A 20918-nucleotide genomic window follows, 5' to 3' on the forward strand; every position below is an offset into this window, starting at 1 on the left:
GGCCTCACCCAGACTATTGTCACTTGGTGGGTCGCCCAGACTTGGGCTGAATTCACAGCAGCAGAGCTGGAAAGATCCCAGAGGCTGTGTGGCCCTGGTCCCTGGAGGCCTCCTCTTCCTATCTTGGGTCCCAGGGTGCATGTGTTGGTAGGAAGGGGGAGGTCCTATGAGCTGTGGTCTTCCCTCTGTGTCCTATGCAGCTCCTGAGTTAGTGACTTCAACTCCATCAGGGTCCGGAAGGGAGAACTGGGTATGGGCCCTTCCCCCTTGGCTCCCTTGGAAATCAAAAGACAAAGGGAATGGGGTGAAATTCAGGGACACCTGCTTTCCTCTGCCTCAATGAATGTAACTTCTGCATGCTTCTGGCCCCTTCTGGTTGTATCTTCTCTCCTATTTAGAAAGATAAATTCATCCAACAGTAGAGAAATGCTCTCTGCCCTCTGGGCTGTTTCCCAACAGAGAAGAGGGGAGAATAGCAGCCAAGGCCTGGGGTTGGGAAGGCTGGGGGCCTGGCCTGCCCCAACTGGGGAGTAGTGGTCCCACTGGGCCCAGGGCCTTCTCGCCACTTTGTGGCTTCTCTATGAGTGCATGTCTGCTAGAAGCACCTCCTGTTCAGGGCTAATTGTTAGTCTCCATATCCAACCATGTGGGTCTCACTGGGATGGGGTGGACAGAGTAAATGCTCAGGGGTCCCCATGTCTCTCCTACTGTCCCTGGGGTCCCTGAACTTCTTGGCTAATATTGTGCATGTTTAATTCTCTGTTGGCTGTGGCTGCTACCTGCCTAGGAGCTGATAACTAATCCTTCTCAGCAGGTGAGTCACTCTTGGGGCTCTGGACGCTCTAACTTCTAACCACTGTCCTGGGCTGCTGCCCTGTACTGGTCAAAAGAGAGGGCTTATTCATTCTGCCTTCTACCTTTATGACCCATCCCTATAAGCAACACAGGAAAGGTTTCCCAAAGAGAAAGCAGAAATGTAGGGGAGGGAAGTAATTCAAGCAGACCCCCTACCATCAATGGAGGAGAATGTCTACTGGAGTAAGGAGAAACTTCCAGGTCTATTATCTTACCTACTTGGCCCAAGGCAAGGCCATCCCATAAGCTGTACTGCGCAATCCCAAGGGTACAATTCACAAGGATAATGATGTGAGTGGTAGCCTCTGGAATTGTGCAATATGGGGCATGTGCTTGGAGGGACCTCCCAGAGTAAAACCTAGTTTCTTGTCTACCTCACCAAAAACCCAAGAGAAAGGAGGGAATCTGATTTTTGGGGAATCTGCTGCTGGAACCCCAGTGGAAACCCTTCATGGAATTCTGCTTCAGTTTCCCCACCTCTGAACTTGTGGATGCCCTCTACTTTGGGCACATTGGGCTGTGCCTGAAGTCCCCAGGAGTCCAGGAATTGTAGCCTGATGGGGATTTGGAATCAGCTTCTCATCATAAGCTTGGGGAAGCTCTCCGGGCAGCGTGGTGGGGTGGGGGTGATTCTCTGGGATGCTGGGGATCATATAACATTGCCCAAAGCCATAGGGATCTGTCACTCTCCCTCCACTGGAACAGTTTGTTCTCTAGTTTTCCCAGAAAGAGCAGTCTTTAAAAAAGGGGGCTTTTAATTGCCCCCAACCCATTCTAGCTCATGGTAAAGTCTCAGATGCCTCCTAGTAGAGATGGTTATTAACCACCTTCCTCTCTCTATCCTGTCTTTTTCTTTCCCTTTCTTGCTCTCACACCAGGAGCATCCCCTGGTTGGTGTGGGATGGCTCCTGGGGGTGGGCAAGGAGAGGATAGGGAACATATGCATACTTCAACATTTTTCTTGGTTTGCGTGGTTTCAGAAAGAGCTGGGCTCCACAGAGGACATCTACTTGGCCTCCCGCAAGGTCAAAGAGCTGTCGGTCATTGACGGCCGAAGGGCACAGAACTGCATCATCCTTCTCTCCAAGTATGTGCTTGTCCTGCCTTTTCAGACCCTGGTGGGAGGGATGGATCCCCCAAGGAAGTAGAGCCCTGAGAGGGCTAGAGCAAAAGCCTACAGTGGAACTGAATGCCTGGGGGACAGGGGTGGCAGGGGAATGGGGTGACAGCTCTGTCTCTGCTTCCCCTGCCCCCGCTGTCCCTTGGGAATGGTAGGAGACCACTGATCTAGAACCCTCTCTTGGGAGTCCATGTCAGCAGCAGTGTGGGGCTTTGCAGACAGGAAGCTGCCCCAGTCATGAGGTCCCTGACCAGCCTGGTCATCGTCTGGCAACAGAATTACTCTAAGCCCGTGGAGGGCCCCGCTAGGCTTAGGCCACAGAACAACATGATCTCAGCCCCCAAGTATTTCCCGTGGCTGCAGAACAAACAGGGCAGTATCTGCACTAACAACACAGCTTCTATGCGGGGCCTCCTGTCTGAGCCAGGGTCAGAGGGCACTGCTACCCATTACTATTCTTAGTGCTGTCCCAGCCATCCCTGGGACATCCATTCCCCTTTCTTCCCATAGGCCCCAGGCCTCAGTTTCTCTCTCTTGAAGGTGAGGGAGAGTTCTGTACCTCCAGGGCTCCAAATGGTGTGCATCTGGATGGGAAAGGGAAGGGGTGTGTGTGTGTGTGTGTGTGTGTGTGTGTGTGTGTGTAGGGGGGTGGTTTGTCCCTCACCCGGACAGCAAGACGTATGGGAACAGCTGTGTGGGAGCTGAGGCACTGTCAGAAGACTGAGAGCTATTCTGTCTTCTGCCAATGAAGGAAGCAGGAAACAGCCCCCTTCGGGGCCTGCTGATATTCCCATCCTCCCATGGAGATGCAGTAAATATTTTAGGCACAAGGAGGAGAAGGATCAGAAACGTTTCAATCTGTATCTTTGTCTACACTAAAGATGGCCTTTTTACTCCCAAATGTTCCTATCAGTTATGACAGACTCAAGCAAGACACCAGATTCAAGTCTATACTTAGAGATAAAATATCTCATTATTGAGTTTATGGAGTGAAGCATATGAGTCAAGTTAGAGAAGGCTTTGCAGAAGAGGTAAGGGGGGAGCACTAAAGAATATATTCCCATGTCCATGTGAGGGAGAGACTGCAGGGGAGGAAAATGGCTGGGGTCTGTCCTGAGCAGAGGAGCCAGGCCAGGCTGCTCAAGGGGCAGGGTTTTGCCTTAGGTTGAAGCTTTCTAATGAGGAGATCCGGCAGGCCATCTTGAAGATGGATGAACAGGAGGACCTCGCTAAGGACATGCTGGAGCAGGTGAGGCCCCTACTTGGGAGGGGATGGGAGCTGAAACTAGGGGAAGCTGTACCCCTTCCTGCCCCCAGAGAGGCCAAGACTCTTAGGTCAAGGAGAAATCAGGCTGGAGGATGAAGGGTTGGGGAGAGGTTTATAGATACTCCCTGGACCAGCCTTTCTGAGGGGAGGCTAAGAAAGGCTGCGTCTTTTCCAGGGGATTGAGGTCCTTGACAGGAGATATGAGCTATGATCCCTCCCTGGGTCTCAAGGCAAAGTCAGAGTGACCCATAGTCATATATTCCCCCAGTCTCTTCCACCTCAATTTATTGGGTCCTTCAAGAGAAACCTAGAAGACACCAAACAAACCACCATCAGTTGGACCTCATTAGAATTAAAAAGTCTGTTCATCAAAGGGTACCATTACTAGAGAGAAAAGACAAGCCAAACCTTAGAAGACATTTGCTTTATGTACATTTAGTATAGATCTCCTATTCAGAATAAAGAGCTCTACAAATCTAAGAGAGAAAATGACAAACAGCTCCACTGGAAAATGAGCAGAAGCCTTGAACGGGTACTTCATGAAAGAGAATTTCCAAGTGGCTTGACACTCTTAGTCATCAGAGAAATACAGTAAATCACACTGAGGCAGAACCACACCCCCACCAGAATAGCTAAAATTGAAAAGACTGACAATGCCAAATGTTGGCAAAGACTTGAAGCAACTGGAATTCTCATTGGGGACAATAATTTGGAAAACAATTTGGCAGTACACATAAAAGCTAAACCTACCCTACTGTCTAGCAGTCCCACTGCTAGATACAGAGAAATGAGTGCAAACATTGACTATAAAAGATATATGCAAGAATATTTGTAACTGTTTTATTCATGGAACAACCCAACTGTCCATCAATAAGGAAATGAATAAATATACTGTGGTATATTCCTACAATAGAATACTGTTCAATGTATAAAAAGCAAACTACCAATACTTACAGCACGGATGAATCTCAGCCATTATGTTGTGCAAAAGAAACCAGACACCAAAGAAAACACACAGCACAAATCCATTTATATAAAGTTCAAGAACAGGCAAATCTAATCTAAGGCAGTAGAATTCAGTTGAGAGGCTATAATGGGGAGGGAAATGGGTTGGCTTATTGAAGCAATACAAGAGAACTTTCTTTTTCTTTTCTTTTTTTTAGATTATTCTTAATTATTTTTATTACGTTAGTCACCAGAAAACTTTCTTTTTTTTTAATGATTTTTTATTATATTATGTTAGTCACCATACAGTACATCTCCGGATTCCGATGTAAAGTTTGATGCTCCATTAGTTGCGTATAACACCCAGTGCACCATGCAATACGTGCCCTCCTTACTACCCATCACCAGTCTATCCCATTCCCTCACCCCCCTCCCCTCTGAAGTCCTCAGTTTGTTTCTCATAGTCCATAGTCTCTCATGCTTCATTCCCCCTTCTCATTACCCCCCCTTTCTTTATCCCTTTCTTCCCCTACTGATCATCCTAGTTCTTATGTTCCATAGATGAGAGAAATCATATGATAATTGTCTTTCTCTGCTTGACTTATTTCACTTAGCATTATCTCCTCCAGTGCCGTCCATGTTGCAGCAAATGTTGAGAATTTGTTCTTTCTTATAGCTGAGTAATATTCCATTGTATATATGGACCACAGCTACCACCAGAAAACTTTCTAGGGACTGGAAATATGTATCTTAATCTGGATGAGGGTTCAGTGGGTGGTTTTGTCAAAACTCATTGAATTGCACACTTAAGAGGGATGCATTTTGGGGCACCTTGGTGGCTTAGTCAGTTAAGCATCTGACTCTTGATTTTGGCTCAGGTCATGATCTCAGGGTCCTGGGATTGAGCCCCGTGTGGGGCTCTGTACTCAGTGTGGAGTCTACTTGGGATTCTTCCTCTCCCTCTGCCCCTCCCCATGCTTGTGTGTATGCTCTCTCTCTCTCTAAAATAAATAAAATCTTAAAAAAAAAAGATGGATGCATTTTATGTAAATTATACCTCAACAAATTTGCGTTTAAAAGAAAAAAGGCTGGTGATGCAGTACGTGGTGCATGGGTGTTATACGCAAGTAATGAATCATGGAACTTTACATCAAAAACTAGGGATGTACTGTATGGTGACTAACATAATATAATAAAAAAATTATTATAAAAAAAGAATCAAAGGAAATTACACCTGCTGGGAGCTTAGATTTTGATAAGGAATTTAATCTATTTCTTACATTATGTCCCATTTCAATATATGGTTGGAAACTCTCAAAAAAAAAGTCATTGAATTGTGCACTTAAGAACAGAATACTTCACTATGTATTAGGTGCATCTCAGTTTTAACAAGTGAAAAAAGTCTAGAGCTGGGTGCCCTGTGGCCCCCTTTAGGCAGATGAAGCATAAACCCACCACATGAGAATGCCTCTCTCTTTTAAGGACCCCTCCCCATCTGGAGCATGGTCAGTGTATGGGCATCCATGCATTGCACCACCATATCAGCTTCTCACCAGTTTCCTATCTGTCCTTCATCTGCTCCTTGCAGCTCCTCAAGTTCATCCCAGAGAAAAGCGACATCGACCTCCTCGAGGAGCACAAGCATGAGATAGAGCGGATGGCCCGCGCTGACCGCTTCCTCTATGAAATGAGCAGGTCAGGGCAATGGGCATGGAGGAGGGGCTGGAGCTAGCGCCTGGGGCTGGAGGGAGCTGCCTCACCATGGAGCTTGCCCTGTCCACAGGATCGACCACTACCAGCAGCGACTGCAGGCTCTGTTCTTCAAGAAGAAGTTCCAGGAGCGGCTGGCTGAGGCCAAGCCCAAAGTGGAAGGTATGGCTGCGGGTGTGGGGAGGCCTAGAGTAGAGAGGCACCTGGGAGAACCCAGAGGGAGAAATCAATGAACAGGGTTGGAGGAAAACTTTCTCATTCTCAATCCCTGCCCACCCAAAAAAAACCCAAATCCAAGGACAAATTTAAAACTATGATTATTGTAGATATATGCACTTGTTTATATTGGCACATGTTTCCTATGCCTCAGCCTGTATACTCTCCAGGGTGGGGTGTCTGTTGACATTTGTCCCAGCATGGGACAGAAGTGCTGAACCGATGATGATAAGAGCAAATACCTAGAATGGGGCCTGGCATGTGTTGAGCTCATCAATCTTTACCCTGCCCAAGCAGGACTAAGTTCATAGAAGATCTCTGGACACATTATTTTAAGTGTGAGCTATTCAGAAAAGTAAGAAATTAGCAAGGTAATCCCTGGATGTGTCTGGTTTTCTGGGTTAGGGAATCCTTCCTACGCAGGCCTTTTCTAGATGGGCACTTTGTATTTCAGTGAGAACCATGTAGCAAGCAGTGCATGAAACGTTCCTCATGGATGGTCTCATTGGTTCTCACAACACCCCTGTGGGTGCATCCATTCTCTCATGTCTAAAATGGGGACATGCTGCCTCAGGCCATGTTTTAGGGAGTGGTGGAGCCAGGATTGGAACACAGATGTTGTTCTTCAGAATTCATCCCTCATTCTTGTCCTGTAGTATTTCTTAGATGATGGCAGAAGACGGAGGGGCAGGCAATTGGGGGAAAAGGCAGGGTGGTCCATGAAGACCCATGAGCAGAGAAGCAGGAGAGGCTGTGAGGCTCATTTGTGGGGAGGACAGGACAGCAGAGTGGAACAGGAGAGCCTGAGTCCAGGATGCTGAGGGGGACAGGCTGGGGGCAGGGCAGAGCATGGGCCCCCTCTGCTGGACACCAGGGATGGCCAGTACTCCCTGGGATGCCCAGTCCAGAGAATAGCCCTTCCTGGAGCGGCTTCAGGGAGGTTTGGGGGTGGGGGTAGGTGGTGTGTGACAGAGCTGGAGGCAGACATTTTCTGCAATCTGGGCCCCCCTCACACACATACGCATTCACACACACGAGGGAACTGCAGGCTGGGTGTAATCATAAATATTAATTGTTCTGAGGGAGAAGGGTCAAGATCAGCAGTGACTCTATAGGTCTGAGGTCTGGCAGTACCTTCTGTGCAGGTGATGGGTGAATCCCTACCTTCATACAACCTTCTTTGTCCTCCTGCAGACTGCCTTTGGGGCATGAGGCACAGATAAAGGGATCGGCCAAGACATTTGCTCAACCATTTGTGTGTCTTGGGTCAGTGGAGCAAATGTGAGCAATTGCCATTTGGAGTTGTGGAACCAGAGTAGCTTAGCCACTGGGTAGGGTTAATCTCAGATAATCTCATAATATAATAAAAATTATTAAAAAATCTCAGATAATCTCATAATATAATAAACAAATTATTATTAAAAAAAAAACTCAGATAATCTCAGCCCACTCCGAAACTCTCCCTAAGAGTTAGTCACTGAATGCTCAAGAAAGTCTTCCTTTAATATCAAGCTCTGCAGAGTGAGTCATGTTTTGCATGGCAAAATCTGCTGGGGAGGTAATAATTGCTCTGCCATAGCAATGGCTACTAGCTATTCTAGAATGGGTTGGATGTCTCTTCCTCTGAGAGTCAGAAGGAGGTGGCTGAGGTTGTATCCTACAGAATCGGGTCAGTGGCTTGACTAGGGGTGGAGACGAGAGGATTGTGCAGGAGTCAGAATTCATATTTTTCCTCCCAGTTCTGGGAAGTATTCCTGATAAGCTAATATTTGGCCTATCCCAGCTGGTGATTCGCTATTGACACCCTCCCCTCCCCACTTTCCAGCACGGCCTCTGGGCCAATTTGCCAAAAGCCAATTCACCAAATTTGACAGACTTACCAATTCTATAAATATATTCATGAAACATATTTTTCTTGAATATATCCTTATGAATATGTTCATTGCTGAATATACCAAATTTACTGATTCTCATTTTGAATACATTTACTGAATATAGTCAAGATGAATATGGTTTCAAATATAAACATTCTTATGAATATATTCACAAATATATTATTCTTATGACTTTATCTAGAATGTCTGCATTGCAATGGGAGTTTTCCAATTTATACTGATTTCCTTTGAACTCTTGTCAATTTCTGTTTTTGCCAACATTTTAGCATTTTTAGGAGGATTCTTTTGCAAACTTCTCAAATAGCATATCAACCTTAGAAAAACTATCCCAACCAATATGAATTGCCAAAAACTTTTAAAAACTACTTATAAAAGTAAACTTTCTATTCAAATATGCATATAGAAATGTACATAAATCACAAGCGTCCTACTTGATGAGTTATCATAAACTGAACTCACCTGTGAAATTCACACCCAAGTCAAGAACTGGAATGTTGCCAGCCCTGAACAGCCCTTCCTCATGTCCTCTCTCAAACTTTCCCCCCTGCAACCATTGCTCCATCCACCTTCTCTAAAGGTTTCGTCTGTCTTGAACTTTATATAAACAGTATACTATAGTATGGATAATTTTATGCTGGTCCCTTTTGCTCAGCATTATGCTTATAAGTTACCCTATTGTTACATGTAGCAGTGAGTTATTCATTTTCAGTGCTGCATTTTATTTCATTGTATGAACACCGTAATTTATTTAACCAATCTGTTTGTAATTTAAGGGGAAAAAATGACTAGAAACACTCTAATACCCATCGAAAGTAATGCTGCTATTAGGTCATAGAATATGTACTGACAAAACTTACTTACCATTCACTTTCATAGCTTCTTTTTTTTCAATTGAAACCTATTCTTTTATCTTGTTGTTAATTTCATGATGGATATATAAAGCATAGTTGACACACAATGTTATCAGTTTCAGATGTACAATATAGAGATTAGACAAGTCTGTATATTATGCTATGTCCACCACAAGTGTAGCTACACTATATAAGACTATTATAATACCATTGACTATATTCCCCATGCTGTCCATTTTATCTCCATGATTTATTTATTCCATTACTGAGAGCCTGTATCTATCACTTCCCTTCACTCATTCTGACCATCCCCTCTCCTCTCTCCCGTCTGGCAACCATCAGCTTGTTCTCTGTATTTATGAGTCTGTGGTTTTTGTTCATTCTGTTTTGTTTTTATTTTTTAAGTCCTTTTAAATTTAAATTTAATTAGCCAACGTATAGTACATCATTAGTTTCTGATAAAATGTTCAATGATTCATTAGTTGCATGGAACACCCAGTGCTCATCCCATCACGTGCCCTCCTGAATGCCCATCACCAAGTTACCCCACCCCTCACCCACCTCCCTTTCTGCAACCCTCAGTCATTTTGTTTTTTAGGTTCCACCTATAAGAAAAATCATATGGTGTTTGTCTTTCTCTGTCTGACTTGTTTTACTTTAGCATTATACTCTCTAGATCCATCCATGCTGTCACAAATGGTAAGATCTCATTCATTTTCATGGATGAATAATATTCCATTGTATGTATCTTCTTTCTTTGTTGTGTACTGAAAAATTTCCACAGCTTTATTGAGCTATGATTGACAAATAAATATTGTCTATATTTAAGATCTACAAGTGTGTACACTTAAGATTCACAATTGTATATATTTAAGGCAGTGGCTTTTTATTTTTTTTAAATTCCAGTATAATTAACATACAGTGTTAAATTCAGTTTTAAGTGTACAGTATAGGGATTCAACAATTCTATACATTACTCAGTGCTCATCACAATAAGTGTACTCTTAATTCCCATCACCTATTTTACCCACCCACCCCACCTCCGCTCTGGCAGCCACCAGTTTGTTCTTTATATTTAAGGGTCTGTTTTTTTGTTTGTCTCTTTTTTTCTTTGTTTGTATGGTACTGGAACAGAAATAGACACATAGATCAATGGAACACTATAGAGAGCCCAGAAATAAACCCACAATTATATGGTCAATTAATCTACAAGGGGGTCAAGAATATACAATGAGAAAAAAAGTCTCTTCAACAAATGGTGCTGAGAAAACTAGACAGCTACATGCAAAAGAGTGAAACTGGGCAACTTTCTTACATCATACACAAAAATAAACTCAAAATGGATTAAATACCTACATATGAGACCTGAAACCTTGAAAGTAAGAGAAGAAAACATAGTCAGTAATGTCTTTAACATCAGCCTTAAACAACATTTTCCTAGATATGTCTCCTTTGGCAGGGGGAACAAAAGCAAAAATTAACTATTGCAACTATACCAAAATAAAAACCACATTTGCACAACTGTGTCTTCTTTATCCATTCATCCCCTAGTGGACACTTAGGTTGCTTCCATATCTTGGCTATTGTAAATAATGCTGCAGTAAACATAGGGGTGTAGATACCTTTTTGAATAACTGTTTACATTTTCTTTGGGTAAATACTCAGTGGAATTATTGGATCATGTAGTATTTCTATTTTTCATTTTTGAGCAACCTCCATACTGTTATCCACAGTGGCTATACCAATTTACATTCCCACCAACAGTACACAAGAGTTCCTTTTTCTCCACATCCTTGAAAACAGTTAATATTATCTTTTTGATTTTAGCCATTCTGACATATGTAAGGTGATATCTCATTGTGGTTTTGATTTGCATTTCCTTCATAATCAGTGATGTTGAGCAGATGTGTCTGTTGACCACCTGTATGTCCTCTTTGGTGAAATGTCTGTTCAGGTCCTCTGCCCATTTTTAAATTGGATTGCTTTTTGACGTTGAGTTATATAAGCTCTTTATATATTTTGGGTATTAACCCATTATCAGATATCATTTGCTAATACCTTCTATTCAGTAGGTTGCCTTGTTGTTCTGTTGATGGTTTCATCTGCTTGTGAAAGATTCTTGTTTTGGTGTAGTCCTAATAGTTTATTTTTGTTTTTGTTCCCCTTACCTAAGGAGACGTATCTAAAAAAAATGTTGCAAAGGCCAATGTCAAAGAGGTTACTGTCCATGTTTTCTTCTAGGAGTTTTATGGTTTCTTTCTTTTTTTTTCTCTGTTATAATCTTTTTTTTTTGATGTAAAATTCGATGATTCATTAGTTGCATATAACACCCAGCACACCACGCAATACGTGCCCTCCTTACTACCCATCACAAGTCTTGCATTTAGGTCTTTAATACATTTTGAGTTTATTTTTGTGTCTGGTGTAAGAAATGGTCCAGTTTCCCCAGCACCATTTATAATCTTTTCCCCATTGTAAATTCTTGCCTCCTTTGTCATAGATTGACCATATAATTGTGGGTTTATATTTGGGCTCTCTAGACAATTCTATTGATCTATGTGTCTATTTTTGTGCCAGTATCATACTGTTTTGATTACTCCAGCTTTGCAGGATATCTTGAAATCTGCAGTTGTGATACTTCCATCTGTGTTCTTCTTTCCCAAGATTGTTTTGGTTACTTGGAGTCTTTTTTGCTTCCATACAAATTTTAGGGTTATTTGTTCTAGTTCTGTGAAAAATGCTATTGGTATTTTGATAGGGATTGCACTGAATCTGTAGATTGCTTTGGGTATTATGGTCATTTGAATAATATTAATTCTTCCAATCCACAAGTGTGGAATATCTTTCTATTTGTTTTACTTTCAATATCTTTCTTTTTGTTTGTTTGTAAATGTTGATTAGATTTTTTAAATAATATTTTTTATTATATTATGTTAGTCACTTTCAATTTCTTTCATCAATATTTTATAGTTTTCAGCGTAGATATTTTACCTCATTAGTTTATTCCCAGGTCTTTTTGGTACAATTGTAAATGGAATTATTTTCTTAATTTCTCTTCCTGCTTCATCATTAGCATATAGAAATGCAACAAATTTCTGTGTATTAACTTGAATCCTGTTACTTTATTGAATTCATTTATTCTAATAGATTTTTTAGTGGAGTCTTTAGGGTTTTCTCTGTATAATATCATGTCATCTGCAAATAGTGGTAGTTTAACTTCTTCCTTATCAATTTGGATACCTCTTATTTCTTGTCTGATTGCTATGGCTAGGACTTCCACTCCTATGTTAAATAAAAGGGGCGAGAGTGGACATCCTTGTCTTATTCCTGATCTTAAAGGAAAAGCTTTGTTTTTCACCATAGAGTATGATGATAGCTGTGGGTTTTTCCATATATGATCTTTATTATGTTGAGGCATGTTCCCTCTAAAACTACTTTGTTGAGAGTTTTTATCATGAACAGATGTTGAATTTTGTCAAATGCTTTTTCTGCATCTACTGAAATGAACATATGGTTTTTATCCTTTCTCTTGTTGATGTGATGTATCATGTTGATTTATAAATATTGTACCATCCTTGCCTCCCTGGAATGAAACCACTTGTTTGTGAATGATTTTTTTAAATGTATTGTTGAATGCAGTTTGCTAATATTTTGTTGAGGATTTTTTACATCCATGTTCATCAGGGATATGGGCCTGTAGGGTGTTTTGTTTTGGTTTTGGTTTGGTTTGGCTTTTGTTTTTGTAGTGTCTTTGTCTGCTTTCGGTATCAGGTTAATGCTGTCTTCATAGAATATATTTGGAAGATTGCCTCCCTCTTCTATTTTTCAAAGGAGCTTGAGAATAGTTATTAACCCTTCTTTAAATGGTTAGTAGAATTTACCTGTGGATGAGTCTGGTCCTGGACTTTTGTTTATTGTGGAGTATTTGGATTACTTATTCAATTTTGTTACTAGTAGGTGGTCTGTTCAGATTTTCTATTTCCTTTTGATTCAATTTTGGAAGATTATATGTTGCTAGGGCTTAATCCATTTCTTTTAGGTTGTGCAATTTGTTGGCATATAATTTTTCATAGTAGTCTCATAATATTTGGTATTTCTGTGGTGTCAGTTGTCACTTCTTTCATTTCTGATTTTATTCATTTTTGTCCTTTTTTTCTTGATGAATAGGACTAAAAGCTTATCAATTTTGCCCGTCTTTTCAAAAAATCAGCTCTCAGCTTCATTGATCTTTTCCATTCTTTTAAAGGCTCTATTTCATTTATTTCTGCTCTTTTATTTCCGTCCTTCTATTCAACTTGGACTTTTTTTTTCTAGTTCTTTTAGGTATAAGTTTAGGTTGAGATTTTTTTTTTAATTTGAAGTATAACTGTACTGCTATAAATTTCCCTTTTTGACCTGCTTTTGCTGAGTCCCAAAGATTTTGGATAACTGTGGTTTCATTTTCACTTGTCTGCATGTATTTTTGTTATTTCCTGTCATTTCTTATTGACCCATTGGCTGTTCAGTACATGTTGTTAGCTTCCATGTGTTTGTTTTTCCAGTTTTCTTCTTGTGATTGATTTCCAGTTTCAAACCATTGTGTTCAGAAAAGATGCATGATATGATTTCAATCTTGAAATTATTAAGACTGTTTTGTGGCCTAACATGTGATCTATCCTGGAAAATGTCCTATGTGCACTTGTAAAGTGTATTCTGTCATTTTGGGATGGAATGTTCTGTGTATATCTAAGTCCATCTGGTCTGATGTATCACTGAGCAACACTATTTCCTTATTGATTTTTCTGCCTAGATTATCTATCTGTTGATGTAAGTGGGATGTTAAAGTCCCTGCTATTATTGTATTATTGTCAGTTTCTCCCTTTATGTCTGTTAATATTTGCTTTATGTATTTAGGTGCTCCAATGTTGGGTGCCTAGATATTTACAATTGTTATATCCTCTTGTTGGATTGATCCCTTTATCATTATGTAATGCCCTTCTTTGTCTCATATTGCAGTCTTTGGTTTAAAGTCATTTTGTGTAAGTATTGCTACCCTGGCTTTCTTTTTCTTCCATTTCATGGAATATCTTTTTTCTATCTTTTCAGTTTTAGTCTGTATGTCTTTATGTCTGAAGTGAATCTCTTATAAGCAGCATATAATGTTTTTAAATCCATCATGCCACTCTATGTCTTTTGATTAGAGCATTTAGACCATTTGCATTTAAAGTAATTATCAAAAATTATATACTTATTGCCATTTTGTTATTTGTTTTCTGGTTGTTTCTGTAGTTTTTCTCTGTTACTTTCTTCTTCTCTTGCTCTCTTTCCTTGTGATTAGTGACTTCCTTTAATGTTAATTATCAGCTTTATCTTTATTTTTGTGTGTGTGTACCTATTATAGATTGTGCATTTGTGGTTACCATGAGGTTCATATATAACATCCTAAGTATATAGCAGTCTGTATTAAGTTGATGGTCACTTAAGTTTGAACACATTCTAAAATAATTTTTACTCCCCACTCCACATCTTATGTATATGGTGTCATATTTTACATCTTTTCATTCATCTATATCTATCTATATCTTCTCAATATAGATAGATATACATATATAGATATAGATAGCTTCTATGTGTTTGTGTTTGATATATATATATAGCTTCTAGTTATGGCCTTTTCTTTTCCAGTTAAAGAAGTCCCTTTAACATTTCTTGTAAGGATGGTTTAGTGGCGATAAACACCTTTAGTTTTTGTTTGCCTGGGAAACTCTTTTCTCTCTTTCTAACCTGAATGAGAATCTTGTTGGGTAAAGTATTCTTGGCTATAGATTTTTCCCTTTCAGCACTTTAAATATATCCTGCCACTCCCTTCTGGCCTGCAAATTTGCTGCTGAAAAATCAGCTGACAGTCTTATGGGGGTTTCCTTGTATATAACTTTCCTTCTGTCTCACTGCTTTAAAATTCTCTATCTTTAACCTTTGACATTTTAGTTATTATATGTCATGGTGTAGACCTCCTTGGGTTCATCTTATTTGGAACTCTCTGTTCTTCCTGAACCAGATGTCTGTTTCCTTCCCTAGGTTAGGGAAGTTTCAGCTATTATTTCTTCAAGTAAGTTTTCTGCCCCTTTTCCTCTTTTTCTGGAACCCCTATAATGTGAATGTTTGTTCACTTGATGTTGTCCAAGAGATCCCTTAACCTGTCCTCATTTTAAAACCTTTTTCTTTTTGCTGTTCAGCTTGGTTGTTTTCCATTACCCTGTCTTGATTGCTGATCTCTTCTTCTTCATCTCCTCTCCTCCCTCTAGTGTATTTTTCATTTACGTTCTTTAACTCTGATTTTTTTTCCTATTCTCTCTGTTAAACTCTTTATTAGGCATATTGCTTATCTCCATTTCATTTTGCTCTTTTTCTGAGGTTTAGTTTTGTTTAGAGCATATTTCTCTGTCTCCCCATTTTGCTTGACTTTTAGTCTTTATTTCTATGAATAGGCAGAACAGCTACTTCTCTAAACCTTGAAGGAATGGTCTTGTGTATGGTCATCCCCTGTGTAGGCTATGTGTGTCTGGTGACTTTGGCTGGCTGGGGCTGTTGCTGGTGTGGGCTGGGGTCACCCTGGTGGGATGGCTGGAGCTGAAGTGGTTGCAGGCCAGGGTGGTCATGCGGCTCTCTGCACAGAGAGTGTCCTGGAAGGACAGCTGACACTGAAGTGGGTACAAGCTGGGAGGTCCTGGGGAATCTCCACATTACAGCTGCTTTTTTTTTCAATTACTTACTTTTAACTGCTTTTGAGGATTTATGCAAACTTTTGGTCTGATGGTTCTCATTTTAGATCCATAATAGCATCTTAAGGAATGTTCAATTTGGCATAAGCTGAAAATCATGGGATGGTTTGGTGTTCCTATCACCACACTAATAATCAAATAGCATATTCCATACTTAGTAGCCAAAATTTAAGTGTAGGATATGTATCCAAATTTTGTGCATCTGCCATAAGTGCGTAATACCTGGAGATGGGCCAGAGCGTCCACACTGGAATGCAATACTGAAGTTTCAATTACTGTTTTTTTTTAAAGATTTTATTTATTTATTCAACAGAGATAGAGACAGCCAGCGAGAGAGGGAACACAAGCAGGGGGAGTGGGAGAGGAAGAAGCAGGCTCACAGCAGAAGAGCCTGATGTGGGGCTCGATCCCACAACGCAGGGATCACGCCCTGAGCCGAAGGCAGACGCCCAACCGCGGTGCCACCCAGGCGCCCCTCAATTACTGTTAACCTTAGTTTATATTTCTAGCAAATGTATCATTTAAGGCATTGGGGGGAAATTGTTAAAATGCCCAAAAGTTGGGGGGAAATGTAATGATATTCAACAAGATGTCAAGTAAACTATTAAATCAAAGATATCATCAATTACAAGGCATACCATCATCTTATAGAACGAAAATATGGGAATATTGGTGACATGTTATATTTTAATTGATAGGGATTTTTTCTTTCAAAAAAATAAAACAGCATTTCAAAAGAGGAAGAAACAGTCCCATAATATGTAAAATGCTGAAATTTAAAATTTTAATTGTTAAAAGAGTGAAAGTATTATATTCTTGTGTATATCCATAGAAAGAATTACTAATCATCTTTGGATATATGCAAGAAAAGATATTCTTACATATATTAAGAAGAATTGGCACATTCTGAGAATGGATTATTTGTTGAATTGGCTTTTGGCAAGTTTACCTGCTTTGCCTGGAAGTGGGTGGGTACGGAGTAGATCATGAGGTGTGGGTATAGTCTCTGCCCCTCTGAGAGTTGAAGACTGGACTTTGTGGTGGCATCATCCTGGCATTCAAGGGGACCAGCTGCCCTGGCCCAGTTTCTGTGGGGTTCTGACCTGTCCTTCCTCTCCTAGCTATCCTGCTGGCCTCCAGAGAACTGATCCGCAGCAAGCGTCTAAGGCAAATGCTTGAGGTTGTCCTGGCCATTGGCAACTTCATGAACAAAGGGCAGCGTGGGGGTGCCTATGGGTTCCGGGTGGCCAGCCTCAACAAGATTGCAGATACCAAGTCCAGCATTGACAGGTGGGAACCTGTCTGCTTCCTTATCTTCAATCTCACCCACCCTGGCCTCTCCTCTCCTCCTCCCATTTCCAACCCTAATTCCTTGCCTTTCCCCCTGCCCCTCCCCCTAGTTTCCTCTTGGCCCTCATTCCTTTACCCCTGACCTTTCATCCACAGAAACATTTCTCTGCTCCATTACCTGATCATGATCCTGGAGAAGCACTTCCCTGACATCCTGAACATGCCCTCAGAGCTACAGCATCTTCCAGAAGCTGCCAAAGTCAAGTGAGGGGCCCTTCCAAGTCTTCTTTCTCCCTGTGATCACAGCACTCTTGTCTAAATTTCCTTTCATTGCTACTATAGGATGACTAGGAATGGGCAGTGTCTCAGGGTCTGCTTTTAGGAGAACCAAATGAAGACTGGCTACTTGATCTCAAATCCTTATTTCAGAGATGCTCCTAGGAAACACAGTGGGGAAGTGAGCCAGGGGTGGGAAGAATACCAATAACAGGACCAGCTACCCCCGGGACATCCCTCCAGGGAGGTCTGTGAGACAGCATAGGACATGTATTCAACTTATCCCAACCGAGAAGTGAGGGAGCTAGGATATCATACCCCATCTCCTGTCAGTCATTGGCTGAGTGTCTCTGGGCAGGGCATAACTCTGGCCATAGGTACAGGCAGAGGGAGCTCTGGGCTCCAGAGAAAGTGCTCACGTCATTGGAAGTCAGGATTGTACACTACAATGGGTGGTCCAAGGAGATAAGGATGTGGCACCAATGATATCTGCCTCAGGCAAGAAGTCAGACCTGAATGGCCATAGGCTGATAGAAGCATCTCCAACAGAAGCATAAATGCAGTGGAAAATGGTTAATATGCAACATATGCTTACTGTATATGGGACACCATGTTAAGAGTTTTAAGTATTACTTGCTGGTATTAAAAATAATTCAAGTCAGAAGCCATGTGTTAGAAACCTAATATTTAACATAACATTTTTGATCTGGAAGGATCTTCAGAACATAAGTTTTATCCCTGTTATTTTATGGAAGCACAGACAGAGCACAGAGGGGAGGTGATTTAGCAGGGCTGGAGCATGGGTCCACTGACTCCAAAGCCATTGTGCTTTGCACTGCCATCTGCCTGAACCACCCTCAGCAATTCTCCCTTCCTGTGTGTCTCCCCACAGCCTGGCAGAGCTGGAGAAGGAGGTGGGCAACCTCAGGAGGGGCCTCAGAGCAGTTGAGGTGGTAAGTACATCATATGTGCCTGCCTGGGTTTGAGGGGGTGATGCCTGTGTCTGTGCTGTAGGCCATACCCTGTGCCAGTTATTCTAGCACCCTCGACAGGAACTTTGGGACACAGAAATGAATCAGACAGGGTCTGCCACCTGCGGGCCTGCTATCTGGGGGGTCTATCATTTGCCCAAGTGATAGGCAGCAACAGAGCTAGCCCTGAGGAAAGGGTGACTGGATTACTTAGGGCTTAAATTTAGACTCTCAATAAAGGGACATCTGAGACTAGCCAGGTCACTGTCCAGCATGTCTATTGGGCACCAGAGGAGAAAGAATCATAAATTGGCCCCATGCTTAAGTCTAATTCAAGTGGATAGGAAAGAGTATCCACATCCCTTGGAAGCCAATTAGGCACAGGTAGCACATAGTATGTGACACTCGGCACAGCTATCCCCAGAAATTCCTGCCTTATGTCTCTTCTCCCTGGGTCAGTAGAGGACCCAGGGGCTGCACCCAGGTGTCTAGTCATCACCATTCCTGCTCTGATGGCTTCTCAGATGATATGGTCTCTAGGCTAGGTCCCATACGGCAATGGCCCCAATCCTTTGTCCTCCACATTTGGGAACTTGAGACCCTTCCTATCTTCACTGGGGGAAAGGGGAGGTAGGCAGCTAAAGGGAGAATGAGTTAGAGAATGAAGGTAAGTATGAGAAAGAACTTTTCATTGCCGCTATGGTGGGGGTGGGGTGGGGGCAATTTCCAATTTATAGCCCTTTAAAGTGCTACGCAAAGAATCGCCCATGACCAGCAGCATCCATATTGGCTAGGAGATTTAGCAATGCATCCCACACTCGAATCTGCACGTGCATTACCTACAAGTCTTACTAAAATGCAGATTCTAATTTCCTGGGTCTGGGCTAGAGCCTGAGAGTCTGTGTTTCTTCAGATGTCCCAGGTGATGCTGTTGTTAGTCCCAGACCACACTGGGAAGCAAGGATCTAGAGAAAGAAAGATCAGTGGTGCATGAGGGATAGCTCTCATATCTCATATCTCTCATATCTCATATCTAGCCTGAGAGTCTGTGTTTCTTCAGATGTCCCAGGTGATGCTGTTGTTAGTCNAGCCTGAGAGTCTGTGTTTCTTCAGATGTCCCCAGGTGATGCTGTTGTTAGTCCCAGACCACACTGGGAAGCAAGGATCTAGAGAAAGAAAGATGGCAGTGGTGCATGAGGGATAGCTCTCATATCTTTGACACTATCCCTTAGAATTGTATAAGACTAGGCAGGTAAGGGTGGGAGATGTGGTGACCCTCAGAAGTCCTGACTTTTATGCTGGTGCCCGTCTAACCAGCACATCACTCTCCCTCCTCAGGAGCTGGAATATCAGAAGCGCCAGGCAAGGGAACCAAATGACAAGTTTGTCCCAGTCATGAGTGACTTCATCACTGTCTCCAGCTTTAGCTTCTCAGAGCTGGAAGACCAGCTGAATGAGGCCAGGGATAGGGTAAGTGTGGCCCAACGTCCCAGTCTGATCCCCATCCTAACCCCACCCCCCACTATTTACATAGACACAGTTCCTTCACCCATTCCTATCCCAGATGGTCCAAAGGGACAAACTCAGAGTCATGGAGCTTTGAGGAAAAATAATTTCCTCATTCCCTTAAGAAAAGCAGTAGCAAGTCTTGCAAAGATCATAATCCATTTACCAGGTATAGGTACCATGTAGTGTTTTATATTATTTATATCATGACCTACCTTCTGGGCTTCTTATAGGTTATTACCCCACTGTACAAGTATGTACACTGAGATCCAGAGAGGTTAAGAAACTTGCCCAAGGATTCCCAGCTGTCACAGGCAGAGCTGGGTTAGATTCCTGAGTCCAGAGCTCAGCTTTGGTCACAGAAGCTATGCCTCTTCCTGGCTTCTCACACTAACATCCCCATGGACCCCAGTGGGAGGGGTCCTCACTCAGGAGGTCTGGGGTGGGCCCGAGATGCCCATGCTGGTCCAGGCAGCACAATCTAGGTTGAATTAGAGATGGTAGCTGTCAATAAATGTCAGAACAGTGCCTGACACATATAATTAGAGTTACATCTAATTAGAGTCACATATAATTAGGCTTTACATCTATTACCTCACCTCACCCTCACAACACATGAGGTAGAGTCTATTTTCCCCATTTTACAGCTGAGGAAACTGAGGCACAGAGGAGTTAAATTAGCCCAATAACTATATGACCTCTGGGTCCTTTTGAGTTTGTGACCTTAAGAAGTTCTTCCCAAGGTCTGCAGCTCCTGATCCCATAACAGACCCAATGGTCGCTCTGGGCAGCCTCTGTCAGCCAGCTTGGATCTCCTACCTCCCCACGGTGTCAGCCTCAAGCTTTTTCTTCAGCCTTGTGCCTGCCCTGATGATAGCAGGCGTCTCCCCCTCTCCAGCCCTGCTCCCCTCTGTCAGAGGTCTTGATCTGGGCTCTGCTCTGACTGGAACCCAGCTCACCAAATGGGCCAAGCTCACCATTCTTGCGGAAGGGGAGGCAGAGTCTCACCACCCCTTTCCCCCTGACAGTTCTCCAAGGCCCTGATGCACTTTGGGGAGCAGGACAGCAAGATGCAGCCAGACGAATTCTTTGGAATCTTCGACACCTTCCTGCAGGCCTTCTCAGAGGCCCGGCAGGACCTGGAGGCCATGAGGAAGAGGAAAGAGGAGGAGGAACGGCGGGCACGCATGGAAGCCATGGTGAGCAGGCTGGGCTGAGTGAGGTGCTACCGGGGGAGAGCGGGAGGAGGCGGGGA

At 42.4% G+C, this 20918-nt stretch overlaps 1 protein-coding gene across 4 annotated transcripts in view; it reads left to right on the forward strand.

The window, feature by feature from the left end:
* The window catches only part of DAAM2 (dishevelled associated activator of morphogenesis 2), a 119916-nt gene that overhangs the window by 96956 nt on the left and 2042 nt on the right, over positions 1 to 20918 (forward strand). For 2 of the 4 annotated variants that reach the window (XM_019808644.2, XM_034660670.1), the window contains exons 16-25: positions 788 to 814; positions 1836 to 1942; positions 3140 to 3224; positions 5776 to 5882; positions 5971 to 6059; positions 16742 to 16910; positions 17067 to 17174; positions 18079 to 18139; positions 19496 to 19627; positions 20692 to 20862. In XM_019808644.2, coding sequence (XP_019664203.1) covers positions 788 to 814; positions 1836 to 1942; positions 3140 to 3224; positions 5776 to 5882; positions 5971 to 6059; positions 16742 to 16910; positions 17067 to 17174; positions 18079 to 18139; positions 19496 to 19627; positions 20692 to 20862 — 1056 coding nt within the window. Of the gene's footprint in view, positions 1 to 787; positions 815 to 1835; positions 1943 to 3139; positions 3225 to 5775; positions 5883 to 5970; positions 6060 to 16741; positions 16911 to 17066; positions 17175 to 18078; positions 19080 to 19280; positions 19628 to 20691; positions 20863 to 20918 lie in introns of those variants that run through there. The other 2 variants (XR_004625486.1, XM_011235615.3) reach the window with 2 other exon arrangements.

The sequence above is a fragment of the Ailuropoda melanoleuca genome, chromosome 5 (assembly GCF_002007445.2).
Source record: "Ailuropoda melanoleuca isolate Jingjing chromosome 5, ASM200744v2, whole genome shotgun sequence".
In the NCBI taxonomy this organism is placed as follows: Eukaryota; Metazoa; Chordata; class Mammalia; order Carnivora; family Ursidae; genus Ailuropoda; species Ailuropoda melanoleuca.